This window comes from Semicossyphus pulcher, unplaced genomic scaffold, assembly GCF_022749685.1.
Source record: "Semicossyphus pulcher isolate SPU_LCO1_2020_fin unplaced genomic scaffold, fSemPul1.0.p SCAF_26, whole genome shotgun sequence".
Taxonomy (NCBI): Eukaryota; Metazoa; Chordata; class Actinopteri; order Labriformes; family Labridae; genus Semicossyphus; species Semicossyphus pulcher.
This window is the reverse complement of record NW_027211700.1, coordinates 7767942-7788747: the sequence shown is the minus strand read 5'-3', so window position 1 is coordinate 7788747 and position 20806 is coordinate 7767942. Positions and strand designations below refer to the sequence as shown.

Below are 20806 nucleotides of genomic sequence, written 5' to 3'. Positions count from 1 at the left end.
TGTGGCGGTCTAGACACGAGTTGATTAAGTCTGGTTAAGCTATTCACTTCTGGGCTTTGCCATGTTCATGGTCAACAGCTTTTGTGCTCTGTTTTTTTTTTTCTCCATTTAATGCATTCTGCTGTAAAAGAGATGAATGCAACATAATCAGTTGCTAATAATAATTGCTGCCAAAACTATATTCCAGAGTCACTGACGGTGGGCTGCTGGCTTCCTTTGCTTATTCAAGTTATGTAATTTACAATAAATCATAAACGACAAGAGGAAGCCTCATCCAATGGAGGGTTCAAAGTCCAGAGCAAATCTAGTCGACATAAAAATTCTTTGAAGCCACTTCTTTAAGTAACAAGATACCTGTGAGCGTACAGTTTGTTTGAAGAGTAATGACGACTTGATACTGCACTGATCCCTGCTGAGAAAGTGTCTTTCTGCTTGGCTTCACATCCAGGGGCGGTGAGGGCTCATAGATGCGTGTAGATTATCACCTGTGGTCCTGTCAGGACGGTGGTTTCAAGCATTATTATTCCCCCCGGGTCACTTCTCCCCTTTTTTTTTTTCTAAGTCTTTCGCTCACCATTCTTCAATCCTCACTCAGCTGTGTCTCACTGAAAGGGACCTCAGGTGGTGCTGTTGTCCTGACAACCAATAAGGGGAGCATCACAGCCAGACGGCTGGATAATCTGAGAGCGAGAGAGAGAGGCACAGAGAGAGAGAGAGAGAGAGAGAGAGGCAGAGAGAGAGAGACAGAGAGGGAGAGATGGTGGGGGGTGATTTTCCCAGACTCTGAACAGTAGCCTGCCTCTCTCTATCGCAGTTGCTGGCTGTGCCGTCCCTTTACGCGGAGACTATTACGCATCAGTGGATTATAGAGCGAGGATTTCGTTCGTTAAAGTCTTGTAGGAAACCCGTACCTTCCGGACTTCTTTGGACCTAAAGGCATCCCGTGTTTTCCCACAAGTCTGGACAACTACTCTTTACTTGGCGCTTTTTTTTTATACCCTTGGATATATAAAGCTGACGTGAAGCGCGCTCCTGCTGTGCTTTAAAATGCAAGTCGGACGCAAATCGTGTTGGAGGCAATTGCAGGCTTCTTTTTTCAGACTGCTGTGTCTTATCCCCACAGGATTCCCCGTCCGGAGTGTGGATATGCAGCGGGCAACCGACAACATCACCATCCGCCAGGGCGACACGGCGATTATAAGGTAAGAGTCAGCTTCCAACTTTCCTCTCCTCGCGGATGCTCCGCAGCATCCTCCGCGCGAGCGGACAGCTGCATGCTGCGGCTCGCAGTGCAGAAGGAGATCATTTTAATGGACTGTGTTAATTTTTTAAGGAAGATTTTTCATCATCCTTGCCGATTTTGTCTTGATAACTTATGTTAACCACAAATTACAGAGAAGTAAACAATATGACGTGTTTGGATGAGAGTCGACACGCTTTCCAACTTTTATTTCCCCATCCAGCCCTGATCAAAATCCCCTTGATATTTTTAAAGAACATTTTTAATACTATTGTTTGGTCTGGGCTTGTAGGAGCGACTTTATAGCGCACGGTAATCCTTTTTTGCCCTATTCCTGCGCGGAATTACGCGTTGTTTTTGCAGTGATGTGTCATCCTTCTTTTGAGGGATTTAAATGACTGGAGCAGAAAGCTTAAAAGCGTTCGCTGAGCACCGAAGCTGGCCCACCGAGGCTCCGCTTTAATTCATGAAACCTCTCATCTTGCCACGGCGAAGTGCGTCACGGAGTCCGGACATGCTGTTTTGTGCGAGAATAACGGGGCTTCTAGACTCGGGATATGATGACGATGCTCGGTGGCAGAGAACTGCGCGGTCTTGTTCTGATACAAGTTGCAGTGAAGTGGCATCAGTTTTAAAAGGCGGTGATTTATTCAAACTCCGCAGATGTAGCCCACACTCATCCCTGTGTGCAGCCTCGTGAACGCAGGGAGTCAGTTTTTGTGTCCATAAAAGCCCCACTTAATCACCTCCTAGACAATGCAAGCTGTCAACTCGGTTGTATTGTGATACTGCTGGGCGGATACCACGTGATCCCAGCCATGTGTTTGTGGCAGGCTTTAAATGCAAAGGGATTTAGATTTGCTCGTTTTTGTAAACAAGGCGCTTTGCCATCACCCCCTGCTTCACTTCCCCACCTCCTCCTCCTCCTCCTCCTCATCCCTCCCACCTTCTCAAAACGTACTGTAGGGATGTCCGGGGGTATAACAGGCTGCACAGAGAACACTCAATCACATTGATTTTTTTTTTGTTTCTCCCCCACTCTTTCTCTGTCCTCTCCCCACTTCCATGCTGTATTTACAATCCCAGCACTCAGTCTTGGCCTAATGAGTGTGGGAATGTGGAACGCAATTATGGGATAGACCTTTAACACAAGCTGTCAGGGAGCCCGCAAGCAGACAGACACACAACCGATTGCGCACACAAGCTCTCAAATGCCCACACACACACGCACGAAAGGAATAAATCCCTTTAATTGATTCCTTCCTGGAACCAGGTGCCATCCATTCAGTTACCTGCTGATCAAATTAGTCACTTGGCACGGCAACTGTTGAACCCTCCAAGGGTCAAGTCTATTTGCTTCACCTTCCAAATCCAATTGACTGATCCAGTCTTTGCTATATTCAGGTGTAAAGATAATGGCAGGCTTCGCACTCAGCCTCAGCTAAACTCGAGCTTCCTTTCCAAGAAAACACTTCCCATTAAGTCAACTATTCCAGCATCATGTCAGATAAATGATCTCAGAGTAATTATCCGTAGTAATTACTCAGCAAGTGTCATAATTAGTTTGATGTGTGCGATGTATCTTGTTGGCACAGCTGATCAGTCTTATTTATTGTCCGTCACGCAACCATAAACTGCAGCCCGGACCCCATGCGGCCCCATTGCAACACACAACCATTCGTCACACCCAGTTTCCACCTGACAAATTGGATGTGGGACGAGGTGGGGGAAAAGGGTGCAGAAAACACGAGGGCTCAAATGCCAGAACTTTGAGCAGGGGCGGGAGGCCAACGGCTAGTAATTTGTCGAGCTACACACTGTATCTGATTCCATAAGCTGGGTTTTTTTGTGAAGGCTGAGGGGATATTGGTGACCTGGGGGCGTAATAAGGCCGGCGCTCCTTCAGTGGAGCCCACGGCTGCAGTCGTGACATTCATCGCGCAAGAGGAGGGATGTTGGAGCGGAGAAACAGTATGTGGTCGAACAACCGCTGCGACAGAACACACAGCAGCCGGCCTCGCTGCCGAAATGAGAAAAGGAAATTTATTTTTTACCAGAGGACCAGAAATGTGTCACGCTGAATAAATAAGTAAACTCTTTTCTGTTCATTCATGCTTCAGACTTTTAGATTTGCAGCGTTATTGAGGCTCACTGTGAAAGCCACTTTCAGAAGTATATTTAAAGCTACAGAACGGCTGTGGAAGAATTTGTCATGCAAATATTTCACCCTTTGAACTCTGCAATAGAAAATAGTATGTCTGCTTGTTGTCCATTAGAGTATATTCGAGTAGTATCTTAGTAGCAGAGTATCTATCAAGTGTTAAAAGGTCAGGCAAGTCAATAAACAATAATAACTAGGGGTGGGAATCGCAGGGTAACTCAGGATACGATACGCGATACGTGGCTCACGATAATGATAATACCACGATACAGATATTCTGTGATAACTGATATATTGCAAAACAATCTTATAACGATACATCACGATATTAGATTAACTGAAGAATACAAAAGGCCCCTTAAAAGGTAAAGTGCTGGATTCATTCATTCACTGCAATTTGGTGTCAGGTTTACATAATTTGACACAAACTGAGATGACACAATGGACGTTTTTAGTCTTTAAATTCAATTTACAGAACTTTAGAACAAATTAGGACATTGGATTTGAAGGTGGCTGGTGCATCTCTTATCTTTTCACCACTGTCTGACATTATCCCGCTTCTTCTATGGCCAAGTAATGTCAGTTCACGTTACCCATGTTCATTCAGGAGTCTTTAAGTAGTGACGCAGTGAGTCAAAATCACAGGGAAATCTGTTTAGAGCGGCACATACTTGTAAATTAAAATATCGATATTTTGCGCCAGTGAGATAATTGTATCACACAAGTCAGGACGACGATATATTACAGTATCAATACTTCTCTCTCACCTCGAATAATAACCATAATATTTTACCAAATGAACATATTGATTCTAAAAGCAGACAAATGAACAAGAAATTCTAAACACTTTAAAAGATATTTGGGCTTTTTCCATTTTTTAGTTTTGTGGATATGCTCGGGGGCTGCTTTTTGGAGTTTGCATGTTCTCCCTGTGCATGCGAAGTACTCTGGCTTCCTCCAACACTCCAAAGACATGCTCATTAGATTCATTGGTGTGTCAGCCCTGTGATTGACTGGCGTAAAGTCCAGGGTGTACTCCGCCTCTCGCCCAACGGCAGCTGGGATAGGCTCCAGCCAGCCACGACCCTGAACAGGATAAGCGGTATAGATGATGGATGAATGGATGGAGATATGCTCCCTTTTTTTGAGCAGAGTGCAGAGGCGTTTTGATAGATTCATCTATAATGGTACGAAAGGTCAAACATGCCTGTTTTTGCTTATTGTGGTGCCATTTCTCGGAGTATCTTGGAGTAAATGCTTCATATCCCTGAAATCTATACAACCTAAAGGTTATAAGGTTTGTAAGTTATGCTCCTAAGGTTTTCATTTGATTTAATTTTAAACAGGATTATGCAAACAATGTTTTGCAACAATTTCTTGCAGCTAGATCACAATGACCGCCTGCATGTTTTCACCACTTTTTAAACCCTGTGTAATGTTACATAATGACATTATTTATTAATATGCAAATTGATCGCAGGTAAGTCAGAAGCCTTTCTATTGCAAAAAGAATGACTGCTCTGGCTATTCAAGTTTTTATTTAAAATGGATTTAAACATAATAATAACATTATAATATCCAGTGGTTGCTGCATGTTGTTAGGTGTTTTTTTACCGTACGTCATGTAACCTAATGATGTCATCGACGGACCTTTAAAAAAAAAAAAAAAAAAAAAAGGGGCATAGCTTTCGGCTGCAAAGACAATAAATGCTCTAGCTGTTATAGTATTAATTTCAGACCAGTTTAAACAGGCTGAAAAAAGCGGACCCCCTGCAGCCGCCCGTGGGAGGTCCATTTTCACAGGGTTAATCCATTACATCAGCCTCGCAGTATCTTCTAACAACCACATTTAAAGGCGCAAGATCATAGTATAGATTCTCTGCAATATTAAAACATTTAAATTATATGGTCCTTTTCAAAGGCCGGTATTTTGTTCTGACACAACATAGCAGACTGTTCAGCATGCTGTGACACGCTGTATTGTTCTCAGAATCTTATTTTCCCTTGGACTCCATCAGAAGTGAACACAAACTAAATATTGACAGATATCTCCACCAACTGTCGGTGCCTATAGGGAGCAGCGCAGCACTGATTCTAAATTGATTTCCACGGGCTTGTTTTCTGTCTTTACAAGACCGGAATTCAGCAACAGCGGGCAGCGTCAGATGTAAAGATTTAGCTACACTTAACCTTTGGACTCCTTGCCTAAGCTGGCCATCGAGGGGTTAATCTGACAGAGATTATTCTTTTGAAGACAGTCACTATATTGGACTGGCCTTAACATTTCTTGCACGAGTTTTTGTAATGTAAAAAGCTCATGTACAGCAGGCCGTGGGATTAAACTCTACAACAGTATCAGTGGTACGGGTTTGTAATATAGTTCCTAGTTGGATACTTACTGGTCTTGTGTAACATGCTTTACTGAGAAGTCACCATGTAAGCAGGCTGCATCCTAAGTTTCCTGCTTTTTTTAATGACCTGGTGGCTCTGTGTGAAAGATTACAGCCTATCTGGGTCTTACATTTGTCCCCAAGCTGTCTTCTTGCTCCAAAGGGGAACTTTTGTTTTTTGAAAATCCGTATCTGCTTGAAGTGACATTTGCCCCTGGAAAGCAGGAACATAAGTCCCAGCACATTAAAATCTAGGCCTGTGTCCCGACAGCCATGTTACAGCCCTGCAAGATTTAGGTCACTGAAAAACGCCCCATTATTCAATCCCCCTCCATGGTGACTGAGCATGTTTTATTACTAGGTTGACGCCAACAAGCATAATCAAATTTGTCTCATCCTCACAATATAAACCAGAGGAGCCGAAAAAGCAAAGTTCTCGCATTTCTTCAAGCGATTTCTGTTTCACAATAGTCTACTTTTTAATTGCTTTTTCCTATGCCTTCACTACGCTGTGTGCTTAAGGGGCAGGTTGCAATGTCAGGCAGGCAAAGCCACGGTAATTGACAACAGCTTATTAAAGCATTGATGACACAGTCTTTGCGATTGCTCTCCTCTGGGTCAATTATCTGCGCTGCAGAGATGATTCTACACTCGTGCATCGCCCCCGGACTATCTTTGTAAAAACCATACCCAGAACTCTGCCTTTAATTTGAGACAGAAAGATATTCTATATTATGCAAAACATGCCAGAAGCTCAGACACTGCATATGACATGTTTGTCTACTTTAAAATTCCAAACAACTTTCAGTGACTTAGACTTGTTGTTTTTTCAGGCATTTTTATTTGCATTATTAAAGGCCTCAACTACTGAACTCTGATGGCAAGATGCTTTTTCAAATGTGTCAGTCATACTCCTTACAATCCTACAACACATGCATAGAAAGCATGCAGTCAATCTGCACCGATCAGCCATAACATTATGACAGGTCGTCAAAGTGAATTACATTGATTATTTCATTACAATGGCCCATGTCAGTGGGTGGGATATGTTAGGCAGCTAGTGAACATTCTGTGCTCGTTGGAAGCCGGAAAAATGGGAAAGTGTATGGATGTGAGCGACTTTGACAAGGGACGACTGGGTCAGAGCATCTCCAAAACTGCAGTTCTTGTGGGGTGTTCCCAGTCTGCATTAGTCAGGACCTACCAAAAGTGGTCCAAGGAAGGAAAACCAGTGAACCAGCGATGGGGTCATGGGTGGCCATGGGTGGCCCGTGTGGTCCGATCCAACAGAAGAGCTACTGAAACTCAAATTACTGGAGAGTTAATGCAGGTTCTGACTGAAAGGTGTCAGAACACACAGTGCATCGCAGTCTGTTGAGATGGGGCTGCGTAGCAGCAGACCGGTCAGGGTCCCCATGCTGACCCCTGTCCACCGCCAAAAGTGCCTTCAATGAGGCATCAGAACTGGACAATGGAGCAATGGAAGAAGGTGGCCTGGTCAGATCACTATTTCTTTTACATCATGTGGATGGCCGGGTGCGTGTGCGTTACTCAACTGGGGAAGACATAGCACCAGGATGCACTATGGGAAGAAGGCAAGCTTGCGGAGGCAGGGTGATGCTTTGGGCAATGTTCTGCTGGGAGACCTTGGGACTTTGACACGTACCACCTACCTAAACATTGTTGCAGACCAAGCACACCCCTTCATGGAAACAGTATTCCCTAATGGCAGTGGCCTCTTTCAGCAGGATAATGTGCCCTGCCAAACATGGTTCAGGAATGGTTTGAGAAACACGACGACGAGTTCAAGGTGTTGACTTGGACTCCAAATTCCCCAGATCTCAATCCAGTCGAGCATCTGTTGGATGTGCTGGACAAACAAGTCCGATCCATGGAGGCCCCACCTCGCAACTTACAGGACTTAAAGGATCTGCTGCTCACGTCTTGGTGCCAGATACCTCAGCACACCTTCAGAGGTCTAGTGGAGTCCATGCCTCAACGCGTCAGGGCTGTTTTGGTGGAAAAAGGGGGACCTACACAATATTAGGCAGGTGGTCGTAATGTTACGGCCAATCTGTGTATACATCAATACTGAGGTTTCAGAAACAAATGTTATACAGAATCTCATGCACAGTGTATATTTAATTTTTAATCCCAGTCATCACTATGCAGAAGACATTTGTCTCTTCCGATTCATTATGTTTGTGTTTTATATTAAATGCGATTTGTTTTTCCAATTATAATTACAGTGATGATAATATGATGTGATGATGTGTGGACAGAAATTTCACAGTTCTTTCTTCATTTGAAAATGTAAAAGGACGCTATTCACTGAAAATATTTTAGCCAATTTCAGCCAGAGAATTGACGGCATGCTGGTTCTTCTTCAAGATCACTCTGCAATGGGTAAACCTAGAACCTTGCACTATTGCACATTGTAGCTAGTGCAGAAAGCTCTCTGCTTATAGGGTCATACGTTTTGACTGTATCTTTTACACTTCAGTTTAAAATACAGGACAATGAAATATCCCCTGGACGTTTTTGCACAATAAGTCAATGTACAATTCACTTCAGTGCAACATGTAGCACCAAAGGAGGGAGCAGTTTGGCCTTTATGTAGGGAGAGTAAAGGTTGTTAAAATCCAAGCTGTGGATGGGCAGCTAGCATGTGTGGTGTCATGCAGCTCTCTTCAAAAATCACTAAAGCTGAAGTGACTTTACCTTTTTTTTTTACTCTTTGCTTGCCTATGATGAGAAGCCGTAGTCGCAGGTGTGTTTTTGAAACAGATTCAAAGCGTGTCCTCGCTGCCCACCTTGAGTGTTTTCATCTGTTTTGAAGATTCATCGCCTTTAGTCATAGATTTTTTTTTTTCTGTGGTTGGTTTGGCCACATCAACCGCTTGCTCGCAACTCAGCAGAGACTGGAAAAACAGAACACTGCGTCTGCCTACTCACTGCAATTCATGATTCCAAAGACTACTAGGTTCTAATTGTAACAATGTTGCAGTTGAAGTCATGTAAAAATACAAATGGTAAAATGGTAAATGGACTGTACTTATATAGAGCTTTCCTAGTTGTCCGACCACTCAAAGCGCTTCTACACTGCATGTCACATTCACCCTTTCACGCACACATTTACACACTGCACAGGCCTAAGTGCCAATCTCCATGCAGGATCGACTGTGTAGGTGGAAGGCATAGCAATTTGGGGTTCAGTGTCTTGCCAAAAGATGCTTCGATGTGTGACTAGCAGTCAGGGATCAAACCCCAAACCTTCCAATTAAAAGACAACCGATTCTACCACTGAGCCACAGCCGCCCAATAACATAATAATCTTGAAGGTTTTATTTCTCTTTGGCGGCACCTGTAGCGATAAAACCCAGATATCCAGACAGTGTCGCATGTGTGACGTCCACGGTTGGCTCCGGTTGTAACTCTTGAGTTTCCTCGCTGACGGTTGCTTTGCTTTTTAGAGTGTTTGCTTCATCTGAGCGTCGAGTTTGTTTCTTTTTCTTTATATTTTCACTCTTTTTTGAAGTTGTATCTGTAGTCATTCATCTTTTCTTCGTTTGCTCAGCCATAGTACATTACTATTTTCTCGCAACACTTTCAGAGACCAGAAAAGCAGCCGCTGAGCTCTACTCTCTCTGGCAGACCCATCACTGCTGGGTGATGGAAAACGCGTCGCTAACTGGCCGTCACTTGTGATTCTTTCCCCCATATGTCGCACCAGACACCCAGTCCATAATACTACAAATGCAAAGGCTTTCATCAGTGGGCCATAGGCGCATTTTCATTGAAAGAAATGAAAATCTTGGAGATTATTACTTTAAGATGAGACTTAATAATTTATAACTACATGAATTAAAAATGAGCTTTGAAGTTGAATTAAAGTTATTTGATTGAACTGATGGCTTTGCACACTCTTCTGAGGCTGCATTACTGATTGGTAAAATGAAGCTTTTCACCCTTGCTTGATGTAATGATCACGAGGCACAAATTATTTTGTTGTATGAATAACTTGGTTACACAGCAACACATAATTCTGAGTCTGTTCTGAGACATGTTTTAGCCTTCATGAAAACACAGTTCTTTAGAACTGATCCGTAATCAACTTTTCTTGCAAATTCTTATTTTCACAATCAGTATAAAGCTTGGTAAGGTGATACTGGAGGGAACGCAGTCTAGGCTGCATTCCAAGTGTGGGGAGAAGAACATAAGAAAAAAAAACAGATCAATCTTGGATTTCCGGGCAGAGGGCAACGGTGCAACATAATTTGGGATGTCCAGCCCCAAGGGGCCTCTGTATTTCTCTAGACCACTCATCAGCTGGAAGTGCTGCTTTTTTTTTTTTTTTTCAAGTTTCAAGCCTCCCTTGGCGTCTCTCAATTTCTCTCTCTTTTCACCACTCTCTCCCAATCTCTTTTTTCGCTCTCTGCCAGTATTGGATTGTCCAGCTGTGCTGTCCTAACCTGATTCACAGAGTGAACTTCAAGTCAGACGAGAGGAAGACGAAGAGAAATATGAGGGTACTTTACTTGGATGATAAAGAAAAAAAAAAAAGATTGTTAAAATGGAAGAGTGATGGCAGAAGAGCCCTCACCATGAAAGAGAGACACAGATGGAGTGAAAGAGGAGAGTGTGATGGGTAGAATTAGAGTGCGAGGGAGGGGGAGGGCAGGGACACAGTATTAGTACAATCAGCACAATAATCCCCTCTGTTCCAGCCTGGGCCGACGCTGGATTTTCAAATCAATTTCATTTTCACTCATGATGCGACAGTGGGAGAGCTGAGTGGATGCCAGTTGGGTCATTATCGTCTCGTCCCCATTTTGGCTCGGAGCAGAGCAGAGGTGAGGGACGGGCGGGGGAGCAAAGGAACAGGGGTTTTTTGTTGATATTTCGCCAAATCTGCAAAGCTTCATGAAGGCTTTTGGAGCGACAATGAGTCATCAGAAGTTCCTGAAGCTTTCATCCTGCTCAGAAGAATCTGAATAATAGCCTGCAGAGGCAGTGTGAAGTCTTTTGACATGGCGGATGAACAGAGTTCTGACGTTTTAGTCTGAAACTCACAGTCCAATCCAGTTCAGTGGGATTTCCGGGCCTCTTTTGAGGGCTCCCGACCAGATATGCTTTCAGCCTGTGGTTTGATGTTTGATGGTTCATGCTCGGACAACATAGCAGGACACTCTTTATTATGTGTTTTCGACATACTTTTTGTGAACAACTCAACCAGGGAACCCAGACCTGAAATGTTTTTTTCATACAACTGAATATTAAAGCAGTGCTTCTCCCTAAAAGCAATTCCACTCCATTTCCCTCCTTACCTTGGCTTTTGTTGGGAAGGCCGGACTGTCTCTAAGTGCATATTTAATCTACTCAGCAATTTCTCACAGCCTCTGGCTACCTATAGACGGCGGCAGTGGAAGTGAAGTGGAAGAGTATTCTTATTTCTCACAGAGAACCTGAAAATGTCAGAGTGCTACGGAGCTGCAGTAGATGTTGGAAAAAAAAGTACAGATTCAAAGGGTTTATCCAAACCCTGATGTTTTGTGCTGCTATAAACCTGCCATGAAGACCAGTTTTGTTGGATGATTTGTCATACAGATAATTGTCATTTTAAGATAATTTCATGACACGCATTTTTATTACACATTGGTACAAATCTGATTGGTCAATTGCTGCATTCAAGGTCTGCTATTTCTATTTACACGATTTTGTTAAATACTTGATTCTGATTGGTTAATCACAGCATTCCGAGGTCTGCTCTCTCTAGATAACAGACCCTTGCAATGAAGTACAGACCGTTGCTGGGGATGCAGCTCTAATCGCACAACCCAGAGGACAAACTGTAAGGGCCTGTGACCACTGACCACCGCTTTTTGCGCTGGCAGCGCCCACAACCTCAATTTTACAGCGCTTCTCGCCGGCGCTTACTGTTGCTAGGTTACGAAGGCTGTCTGGCGCACTAATTCTTCCATCGGAAGTGATCATTAAGTCTGTTTTTAAATTGGTCTGTGTGCTTAATATTTGCTTTAATTCAATGTAATTTTACAAAGAAAACATACCAACAATGGAAATGAATTAAGGATTAGCTTCTACTCCGCCATTGTTGTTGACAAAGTTGATAGCTGAAGTCCCGCCCCTTCTTGATTTTGATTTGTCGGTGAGGGAGAACACTGAGTGACATTGACGAGCGCGGTCGGTGTTCCAAAAGCTGAGCTGTGAGCGCAGCGGCAAAAGACGCCAAGGGCGAAGCTTAGTTAGCTCATTTTAATGTGAGTAATATTAGCTAGGGTAGCTCATTTTATGAAGGTTAGCTGTTGCTATAGACACAGCTCTCACTGTGATTGAGAGCTGCAATTTTTGAAAGGAAAACAGAAACATTATCATTTTTAAATTCATAAAAATAATTTGTTAATCAATATATTGTGTCAAATTATTGATAAGTAGGTAGCTGTGTAATAATTGGGATAATGTATAGTGAGCAGGTTGTTGTTGTTGTGTATTGGAACCCCCACAGGGTCTTGTCAATCCCTTAAATAGCAGGTTGCTGCTATCAACGACAGAGCTTCGCTAGGGACGCAGGTCTGATTACAGGTTCTGGAGGACTAACTCCAATCATTTCAATCCGCAGGAAGAAGTCTGGTGACTCTAATGCCATCCCATTTACAGAGGAAATAAAGGAATGAGAAGAAACAAGTGGAGAAAAAGCAAGAGACGTTAGAGCTGGATGACAGAGGAGTTGACAAAATTGGACGGGACAGACAGGAAGCAAACAGTAATTGGGAAACAGTATTGGATACAACCGCGTTTAAAGACTTGTGAATGTAAAAGAAAACGTCCACAGACTTTGACAGTTACTGACAGGAAACATCCATCAGTTGCTGCTGTGATTTATGCCGCTCTGTGCATGCTGTCATAATTCACCACCAATGGAAATGTTCAGTTTGATGTGAGCGTTAACAGCTAAGTAGACAGATATTTAGAAGGCTACAGACTAAGAATAGACCCCTCCGTCCCTGAAGGGGTTCTTTCCAGCTATAACAACCTCCTCACTGTAATGCAGGTACACCACTTATTCAGAAGCAAATCGCCATTCGTCCATACATTACTCCTAAAAGAAAAACATGAACAAAATCAAACCAGTGAGTTATGCTATCTGTGAATGAGCCCCATTTTCTCTTGTTCTTGAGGGCAAGGGTGGCTTCACGGTGAAGCAGTGGTCAAGTGCTGTCACCTCACACCTAGAAGGTTCCGGGTTTGGCTATATGGGGCCTTTCTGTGGATTCAGCATGTTCTCCACGTGCATGCGTGTTTTCCCTCCGGTTACTCCCGGCTTCCTCCAAAGGTCCAAAGGCATGCTCGTTAGACTCTATGTGGCAGCCCTATGATTGACCTTCTTGCATGTCCTCCTACCTTCCGTACTCTAACACATCTGATTCGAATGTTGCTCGTTATCAATTCCCTGAGACGCTTCAGTTGGTTGATAATGAGCAGATCATTCCAATCAGGTGTGTTAGATCACTTGGAGTTCCTTGGTTGGCGTTTACTCTGAGGGTAGCTGATAGCTAGCTTGCTTTTTTCCTTTTCATTGCAATAAATTCAAACTTTGATGGCGTGTTTATTGCGAGTGTTCCCATTGTGATAACTATGAAATTGCAGTTTATTGTGCAGCCCTATAGTATAAGCACAAATGGCAGTATCAAAGTCTGCAAACATGATCAAGAGCATGTCCATATGTCTTGTATATATCATGTTATTATTATGACAGGTCCATCAAGGTATATAGCATCATCATGTGCATTTCTTTTTTACTGTAATGTATCCTCTGTTCATCCAGACCTTGTCATTTTAATAGAGCTGCCATCTTGCAGAGGTTTGGAGTCATTACTTTTGTGCCATCTTGATTAATTACAAAATCAGTACATCTCCTTAAAAGGCCCGAGCCCCTCACTGAAAGTGAAGATCTCAACTGCCATTAACAAAGTAATTTGCAGAAGATTAAGTTTATTTAAAAGTGGAGAGATCTAAAAATGTCCCAATCAGCCCTGTATCACCCTTGACATAAAACAAGACCGATGGATAAAAACCGGTTCAGTACTGCGTCGGAACTGTGGAAGCAGGTTAAATAATTTCAGTCCATCAGGATGAATTCAAATTAAAGCTGAAACATGTGGGCCTGAGCTGTGATGACTCCCGCCCCTGCATCTGTAAATCCACATGGCTTTTAAGCAGATTAGAGGCCCCGCAGTAAGTATAGTCCTGGATGAGCACACTCATTGTTTACAACCCATCTCTTCCAAGTTCAGCAAAAATCTGCTTACTGACCCACTGACACACAAGGGACGAGGAGGCATCACTCTGTGATTACAGATCAGTTTAGAGAAGATGTCATCAGTAAAGTAAGATGTGTTTTTACTGGTTATGAAACAGACTCAATGTAATACTGATGCATCCGTCTGACCTACAAAAGAAACCATCCAACTGGCTTGACGATTGACTATATCTGTGTGTGTTTTATAATGCCTGTTACTTGACTCGGATTCAGCGTTTTACAGCACGCAGGCCAAAAGAGCTTTTGTTTATATTTTCCACCACAAAGTTTCACAAAGAGTTGTATGTTAAAGCCAGTTTAAAGGAGATATTTTCGTAGAGAATATTACACATGCATGTACAGTGCAGGATCAGAAAAGTACCAGTATGTCCACAGAGGCTGGTAAAATTTGGAAGTTCATCAAGCCTGCTTTAAAGTGAGCTAAGCGGCTGTGTTTCCGGTCTCTGAAAGTGTTGCCAGTAAACAGTAATCTACTATGCCTGAACAAACAAAGAATAGGTCGATGAAGTCCGCAATTACAATTTATCCCCACAGGTGCCGCCAAAGAGAACGAAACTGAGATATTCAAGATTAGCACTTAAAATACACTCACAAAAAATCTGCACCATAACCAGATACCACGTCTGTTTATGTACACACCTCAATACATTTGCTTGAAAGGAGACATTGGACAGATGGTAAGTCAGCAGTTTTGCCTGCTTTGTCTTCAAAGCAATAAAAAGAAAAGTTGCCAGGAAGGACAACGATAAAAATGCATGCTTAGAGTTTTTGTGGCACCAGTTACTTCCATACTTCCAAGTTTCATATGAGCGAAGGTCCCTTTTGTCTTACATGAAAGAGTTTAATTATTTATTATTTTTGCCCAAATTTGCATTTCTCTATAAATTGAGCTCTCTAAGTTGGTAAGTTTAACAATCTCCTCCAGAGCCTTGCAACTGCCAAAGCAAGAAACAAGCATATCAATCCCAACCTCAACTGGAAACCCTGCTCTCCCAGCTTTAATAAAGGCGGATGTAAACACTAAAGATACTAATCTACAAAAAAAGGCCACTGAATGTCAGTTTGTGTCTTTATTTATCCAGGATATTGAATCCAGTATCGGACAGAACTGCATCATAAAAGCAAATGTTATCTGGAATCAATCAATCAAAGGCCAGTTGTGTCACTGTTCTGTCACTGTTACATTGTCCAACCAGCAATTCCATCATGATAATTCAATAGTTTATTGCTATATTTATTGTAGTGTGCTTCTGTTGTTTTTTTTGGAATAAAAATATAGTTGCAAAAACCAGACACCTGATGAGCAACAAATATACGCAGTGTTATTTATAATGAAAGTACTACGTAAGTGTAAGTACCTTACCTAGATTGATTTCAAAACTAAAACCTGGAGCACCTTGGTAGCGCACCATAGAGCATGTGCCCCATGAACTAAGTCCATACCGCAGCATCCTGAGTCATTCCTTCTCTCTCATCCCTGCATCTCCTGTCCCGCTGCAGCTTTTACTATCCAATAAGCGCAAAAATGCTGCAGAAGATAAAAATAAAACCTGTTAAACCTCCTGTTGCTACTCATTAACAAGGTTCTTCTAAATCGTGGTGTTGTTTATCCCCAGGAAGATATAATCAAACTGTTTGGTATAAAACATCTTATGATGCTGCTTTTGCAATGAGGGTGGTCTGTCAACATTATGATTTCATAATATTGTGAAGGTAGAACGTGTGTGTTAAAGTCTCATTAATTCTACATATAAAGGAAGGAAAGAGCAACAAACTCAAACTCATGAACATGATTAATTGTGATATTTAAAGTACAATAGTGATCAACCTTTTAAAAGCAAAGATGATATATGATGATATTAGAGGATAGAATCGTGTTGTTGTTGATGTTCTTAGGATGGTTATGATTTATTCCATCGTTGCAAATTACTTTGGATGTAATTAGCGAGCAAAAGGAAAGCAACCAGGTTCGGGTGGATGGAATTAACTTCTCTGCAAATGTCTTTGCTTGTGTCAAACTGTTTATATCCACATTGTCATATGGTTTCATACCAGCATACGTGAAGTCAACCTTTTAATATCGGTCTCAAAAATGCATTATGTTGCTGTTTGAGCCTCCTTAAAGTGACATAGGTTTTCTTGAATCCAAGCATCAACATTGTAATCCCCCATATTTTGAATTGATATAATTAGATTAGCTTTTCTTGTTTAGGATCACTGTTTTTTGCTCATTATGAAACAGACTGAAATTAATTCTGATTACTCTGTATGACCTACAAAAGCAAACCAGACCATCAGCGACAAGATTGATTACGCCTAAATTCCACAGGATCCGTGTCCACTGCGTTCCGTGCGCACCGGTTGTGGTCCGTCAGTCAGCGCCCGCCCTACCCCAGGCATTTCTGGAGCGCTGACCCAAGCAGCTGGATTCGCAACACACAACAGTTCAGTTTTCTATCTCAGAGATAAACTCCTCGTCGTCCATGGTGTAGAATAACCTCTGGGACCCTCTGACCGATTGGTTGACCCCTGGCCTCGAGCCACCAGTTATGACGTAATGTTGATATGGTGATAGGCTACAAAAACGGGAGTCTGTACATGGTGCTTTATTTTGAAATGACCGGATGCTCTATGCCGTTTCTGCGTATCTCTTCCTGTTTGGAACGATCTGCTCCGTTCAGCTTGACGCGTGCTTGAAGTGGCGTCCGTCAAAAATAGACTCGGCGCCTATTTATAGCGGAGCAGAGCAGAGAGACGCTTCTGGGATGCCTCGGAGAGGTGACGCGGTGGACACGGATCCTGTGGAAATTAGTAACCCATAAAATATAGTTATTTTCAGTGCCTGACACTGGTGGGGGGTAGGTGTCAGATGAAGCGATTAAATGCACGCTGCCTTTGTTTACATTTTCCAGTGCAAAAAAAGTTTTCCCCTTCATACCATAGGCATACTGTAAGTGGCCTTAATGGCAGTATGTTTTGATCCTTCTCTGTTATACTCTCCATTTCAAAAGAGAGAGATAGGAAAAGGCTGCTGTGGTAAAGGTGCAGCAGATTAATTAGACTTTCTCTCTTGGCATTTGAGGAAGTAGGGGTGTTCCGTGGCCTACTTGCTCCGTGTTCCCCTCTGATTTTTAGAGCAGAAATGTGTCACAAGTTTAACTGAATACTTTTTCGATTCATACAATACAGTGTCATTCGATTTAGTATGTGGGAATTTTCATTAACAAGCTGGGAAAGAGAAACCAGCATCGCTCGTCTCATTTGCCATTAATTATTCCCGTTTAATCCTCCACCCAATTGAACAACATTGTTTTCAATTACTGAAATCTCATTGCTTCTCTGCATGGTATAGGATTACCTCCAATTAAATCAGGTCCCCCAGTGAGTAGTTCAGGTATTGATTGCTGCTCGCCCCCCGTTCATAAACCTCACTCTTTTTTTTAATTTTTATAAATCTACCATTGACCCTCAACAAATCCTTTCTGCCAGCTGCCACCTATCAGCCTGCAGAGCGCTCGGTGACCCAGGAGAACACCGCAGGCTTGACTTATTCATTATTTCCTGATGTTCGGCACTTAACTACCATTAGCTAAAGCAGTGTGGTGCACTCACCTCGCACTCACGCGGCTGTTTGTGTGTACAGGCTGTCTCATCACCTGAGGACACGGGGGCCAGCATCTGTCTGGCAGAACCTCAGAGAAAGAGTACGTAGTAAATAAAACTTCAAGAACTAAATGGTGGTTGGTTTCCTATGTTTTCAAAGCATGCTTAACACTTTGAAAATGGACCTACTTTTTTTACATGATCCTGTTTAAATCAATTTAAAATAAAAACTATAGTAGCAAAAAGACTTCATTCTTTTTGCAACCAAAAGCTAAGACTTCCATCTGTCACATCATCAGGGTGTATGTTAATTGATCACGTCATTACATTATGTTCAAGTGATGGAAAAAAACAGGAGGATTAGCTTCTCATCCGCCATTGTTGTTGACAGAGTTGATGCCAGAATATCCGCCTCTTCTCGATTTTGATTGGTCAGTGAGGGATAAGTGACATTAACATGCGTGTCAGTGTTCCAAGAGGTTGAACTTTTTTCAGCTGAGAGTGCTAGCGACTAAAAACAGCTGACACCAACACCAGGACACGGAACTGCATTAGTAAAGAAACAGGTGCTGCCTGTGCAAAAAAAACCCAAAACACTATTAGTGGACACAGACCCATAATTTCATCATGTTTCCACATTCAAAATTGTTTTTGGATCAATATGGGTTGTGTGATAATTCAGCAAAGTGATGAAAATTTAAGTTCAATGTTTTGTATTTTTACTTTTTTAATGACACAATTCGAATAGTTCTGTCAGTTATTATGGTTTATACAACAGTTAGTTCCAACCAAGTCATCTGATTGGATAAGAGGCATTCCATGAGTGGCGATATAGAGTAAAACATCACTGGGACTTTTCACTGTGTGTATCACTCCACCTCAACCAGGTGTTCTGAATACTGTTAATTAACACTACAGCCGACTTGTATGTCTGTATTAATCAAGCTGGTACCTGTGAATCACACGGCAGACTCTTTCACTGGTTGATGATAAAATAAAACCAACGGATAAACGTACATGATAAAAACAGCTCATCTGTGGCAACCTGTATACACAGAGTGCAGGAGAATGTTTGTGTTGCTTGGCAACAAAAATTCAGTTTCAGCTAAATTGTGGAACAAGTTGAATTAGTGGAGCAAAAAATTACATGTTGTTGATTGTTACTTTTTCCTACTATTTGCCGCTTGTATAACTGTTGTATAACTGCTGTGATTATCTGCTGTGATTATCTGCTGTGATTATCTGCGGCACTCGCCCTGTGGCCTCGTGACTACAACCGAATCACAGCCGTGATGATAGTCAGTACAACATCACTCCCTCCCATGTGCTTAACTATCAGATTACTTATAGTTAAGCTTGTACAGATTGAAGGGCTATTAAGCATTTTAAGATACTCCCAGAAAGTTTACAGTTTGTGCAGAATACAATATGCCTTTTGACTAATCGTGCTTAAATGGAATCTAGAACATAGTCAGTTCTAACATTTGAGGAGAACTAGGTCATTTAACATGTCAGGATGTCCTGACGGGGAGGAGGAGGGAAATCTAAAGTTTGCCTTGGACTAACAGTCTCCTCATATTAGTCAGTAATTATGAATGTTCGAGATATTACACCTGAAGCCTGATCATACATTCACAGCCAATCAAAAAAGACAGCACAGCCATCTCATACATTCATTAAGGTGGCTGTATATTAAACTGAACTGATGTTAAAGACATCTACGTGTATTGACTGATGGGAAGCTTTGGTGAAAGTGACATTTCCGGAGGGTCCTGTCAGTTTTACTGTTAATCATGGCACCCCAGATTTCTCCAGTAGGTGCAATAAAGTTCATTAATTGCTTAGATTCATTGTGGGTGGTGCCATTGGTTTTCCAATGATTCAAACTGTTTAGTATTGTTAAAACATTCTTATCTTAAAATGATGCATATTTACTAAAGCTCCATTATGACAGTCATGCTCTGTTTGTGTGTATCATTTATTTAATACTTTCTGGCTCAAAAGACATTTCTTTGTAGCTTTAAAAGCTACATCCCTTACTCGCTTTGTTTTTGTGCAAAATAAGCATTCAAACGCATCCATTAAAGTTGTGTTTTCTTTCCAATTTACTTAATTTCTATAGCCCTTTAAATGCAGGAGTTTGCAGACATTTGCATGTTTATTGCCTTTTCCCCACAAAGCTGGAGGACACGATGTGATATGCCTGAAGTAAACATTGTACCCAAAGACGAGAAACAGGTGGCCAAGTACAAATACACGGTCCCTCGGAGAGACGGTGGTAACAGTTTCTTTCTGTCTTCAAACAGAAGAGGAAACAAAGAAGGAAACTGCTCAGTCTTTTTAACCATGGCTTGGTTTACAGTCTTGTAAGCCTCTGTGCAAAATAATGTTTTATTTCTTCAGGGCATTTTCATTCAATTTTTATATCCCTGCAACATCTGTTGAAAATACATCATACAGGAAAGGATGGCTTTGGGAATTCTATGTTTAGCATGTTTGCAGGGAGGTGAGGAGTTTCAGGCTTGTATGTGTGTCATAGTGATTTCTCCAAACATCTACAGTATGTTTGGATGCGTGACCATCCTCCCATGTTTGTTTGCGAGTGTGCTTCTTACTAACGCCTAAGTGAGAAGCCGGCTGCACCAGGGTTAAAAGGATTAGTAACCTCTATGGTTATCCAATCAGCCGTGGCAGAATACAGCAAAAGGGACGGGCTAACACTCCAAAGACTGCGTCACAAGCCGCAATCATCTTTTCTACCGTATTATAATATCAAAGAGGATGTGTGAATGAAGAGTCCGACCATGCCACTTCAATCAATGTATGTTGAAAAATCTGCAACCCTGGAGAGCTGGTTTCCTCTGATGTGTGTGTGAAGACGTCAGATGCATCTGACATGGCTCAATGAACTCTGTGACTCACTTTTAGAGCATTGATCCTCTTTTTTTTATCCCGCATCTTCACATTACATCCTCAAATTCCCTTTTTTTAGTTCAAGGCTGATTTCGCAACCCTAACCGAATTGAGCACTCTGATTTGCTTGAAGACATATCCGAACATATCCTTTTCCTTGA

General features: G+C 42.1%; 1 protein-coding gene across 1 annotated transcript in view; it reads left to right on the top strand.

Annotated features, from left to right (window-relative positions):
• Positions 1-1047: 1047 nt before the first annotated feature.
• The window catches only part of lsamp (limbic system associated membrane protein), a 290511-nt gene continuing 270752 nt past the window's right edge, over positions 1048-20806 (top strand). The window contains exon 1 of the mRNA XM_069676609.1: positions 1048-1202. Coding sequence (XP_069532710.1) covers positions 1048-1202 — 155 coding nt within the window. The remainder of the gene's footprint in view (positions 1203-20806) is intronic.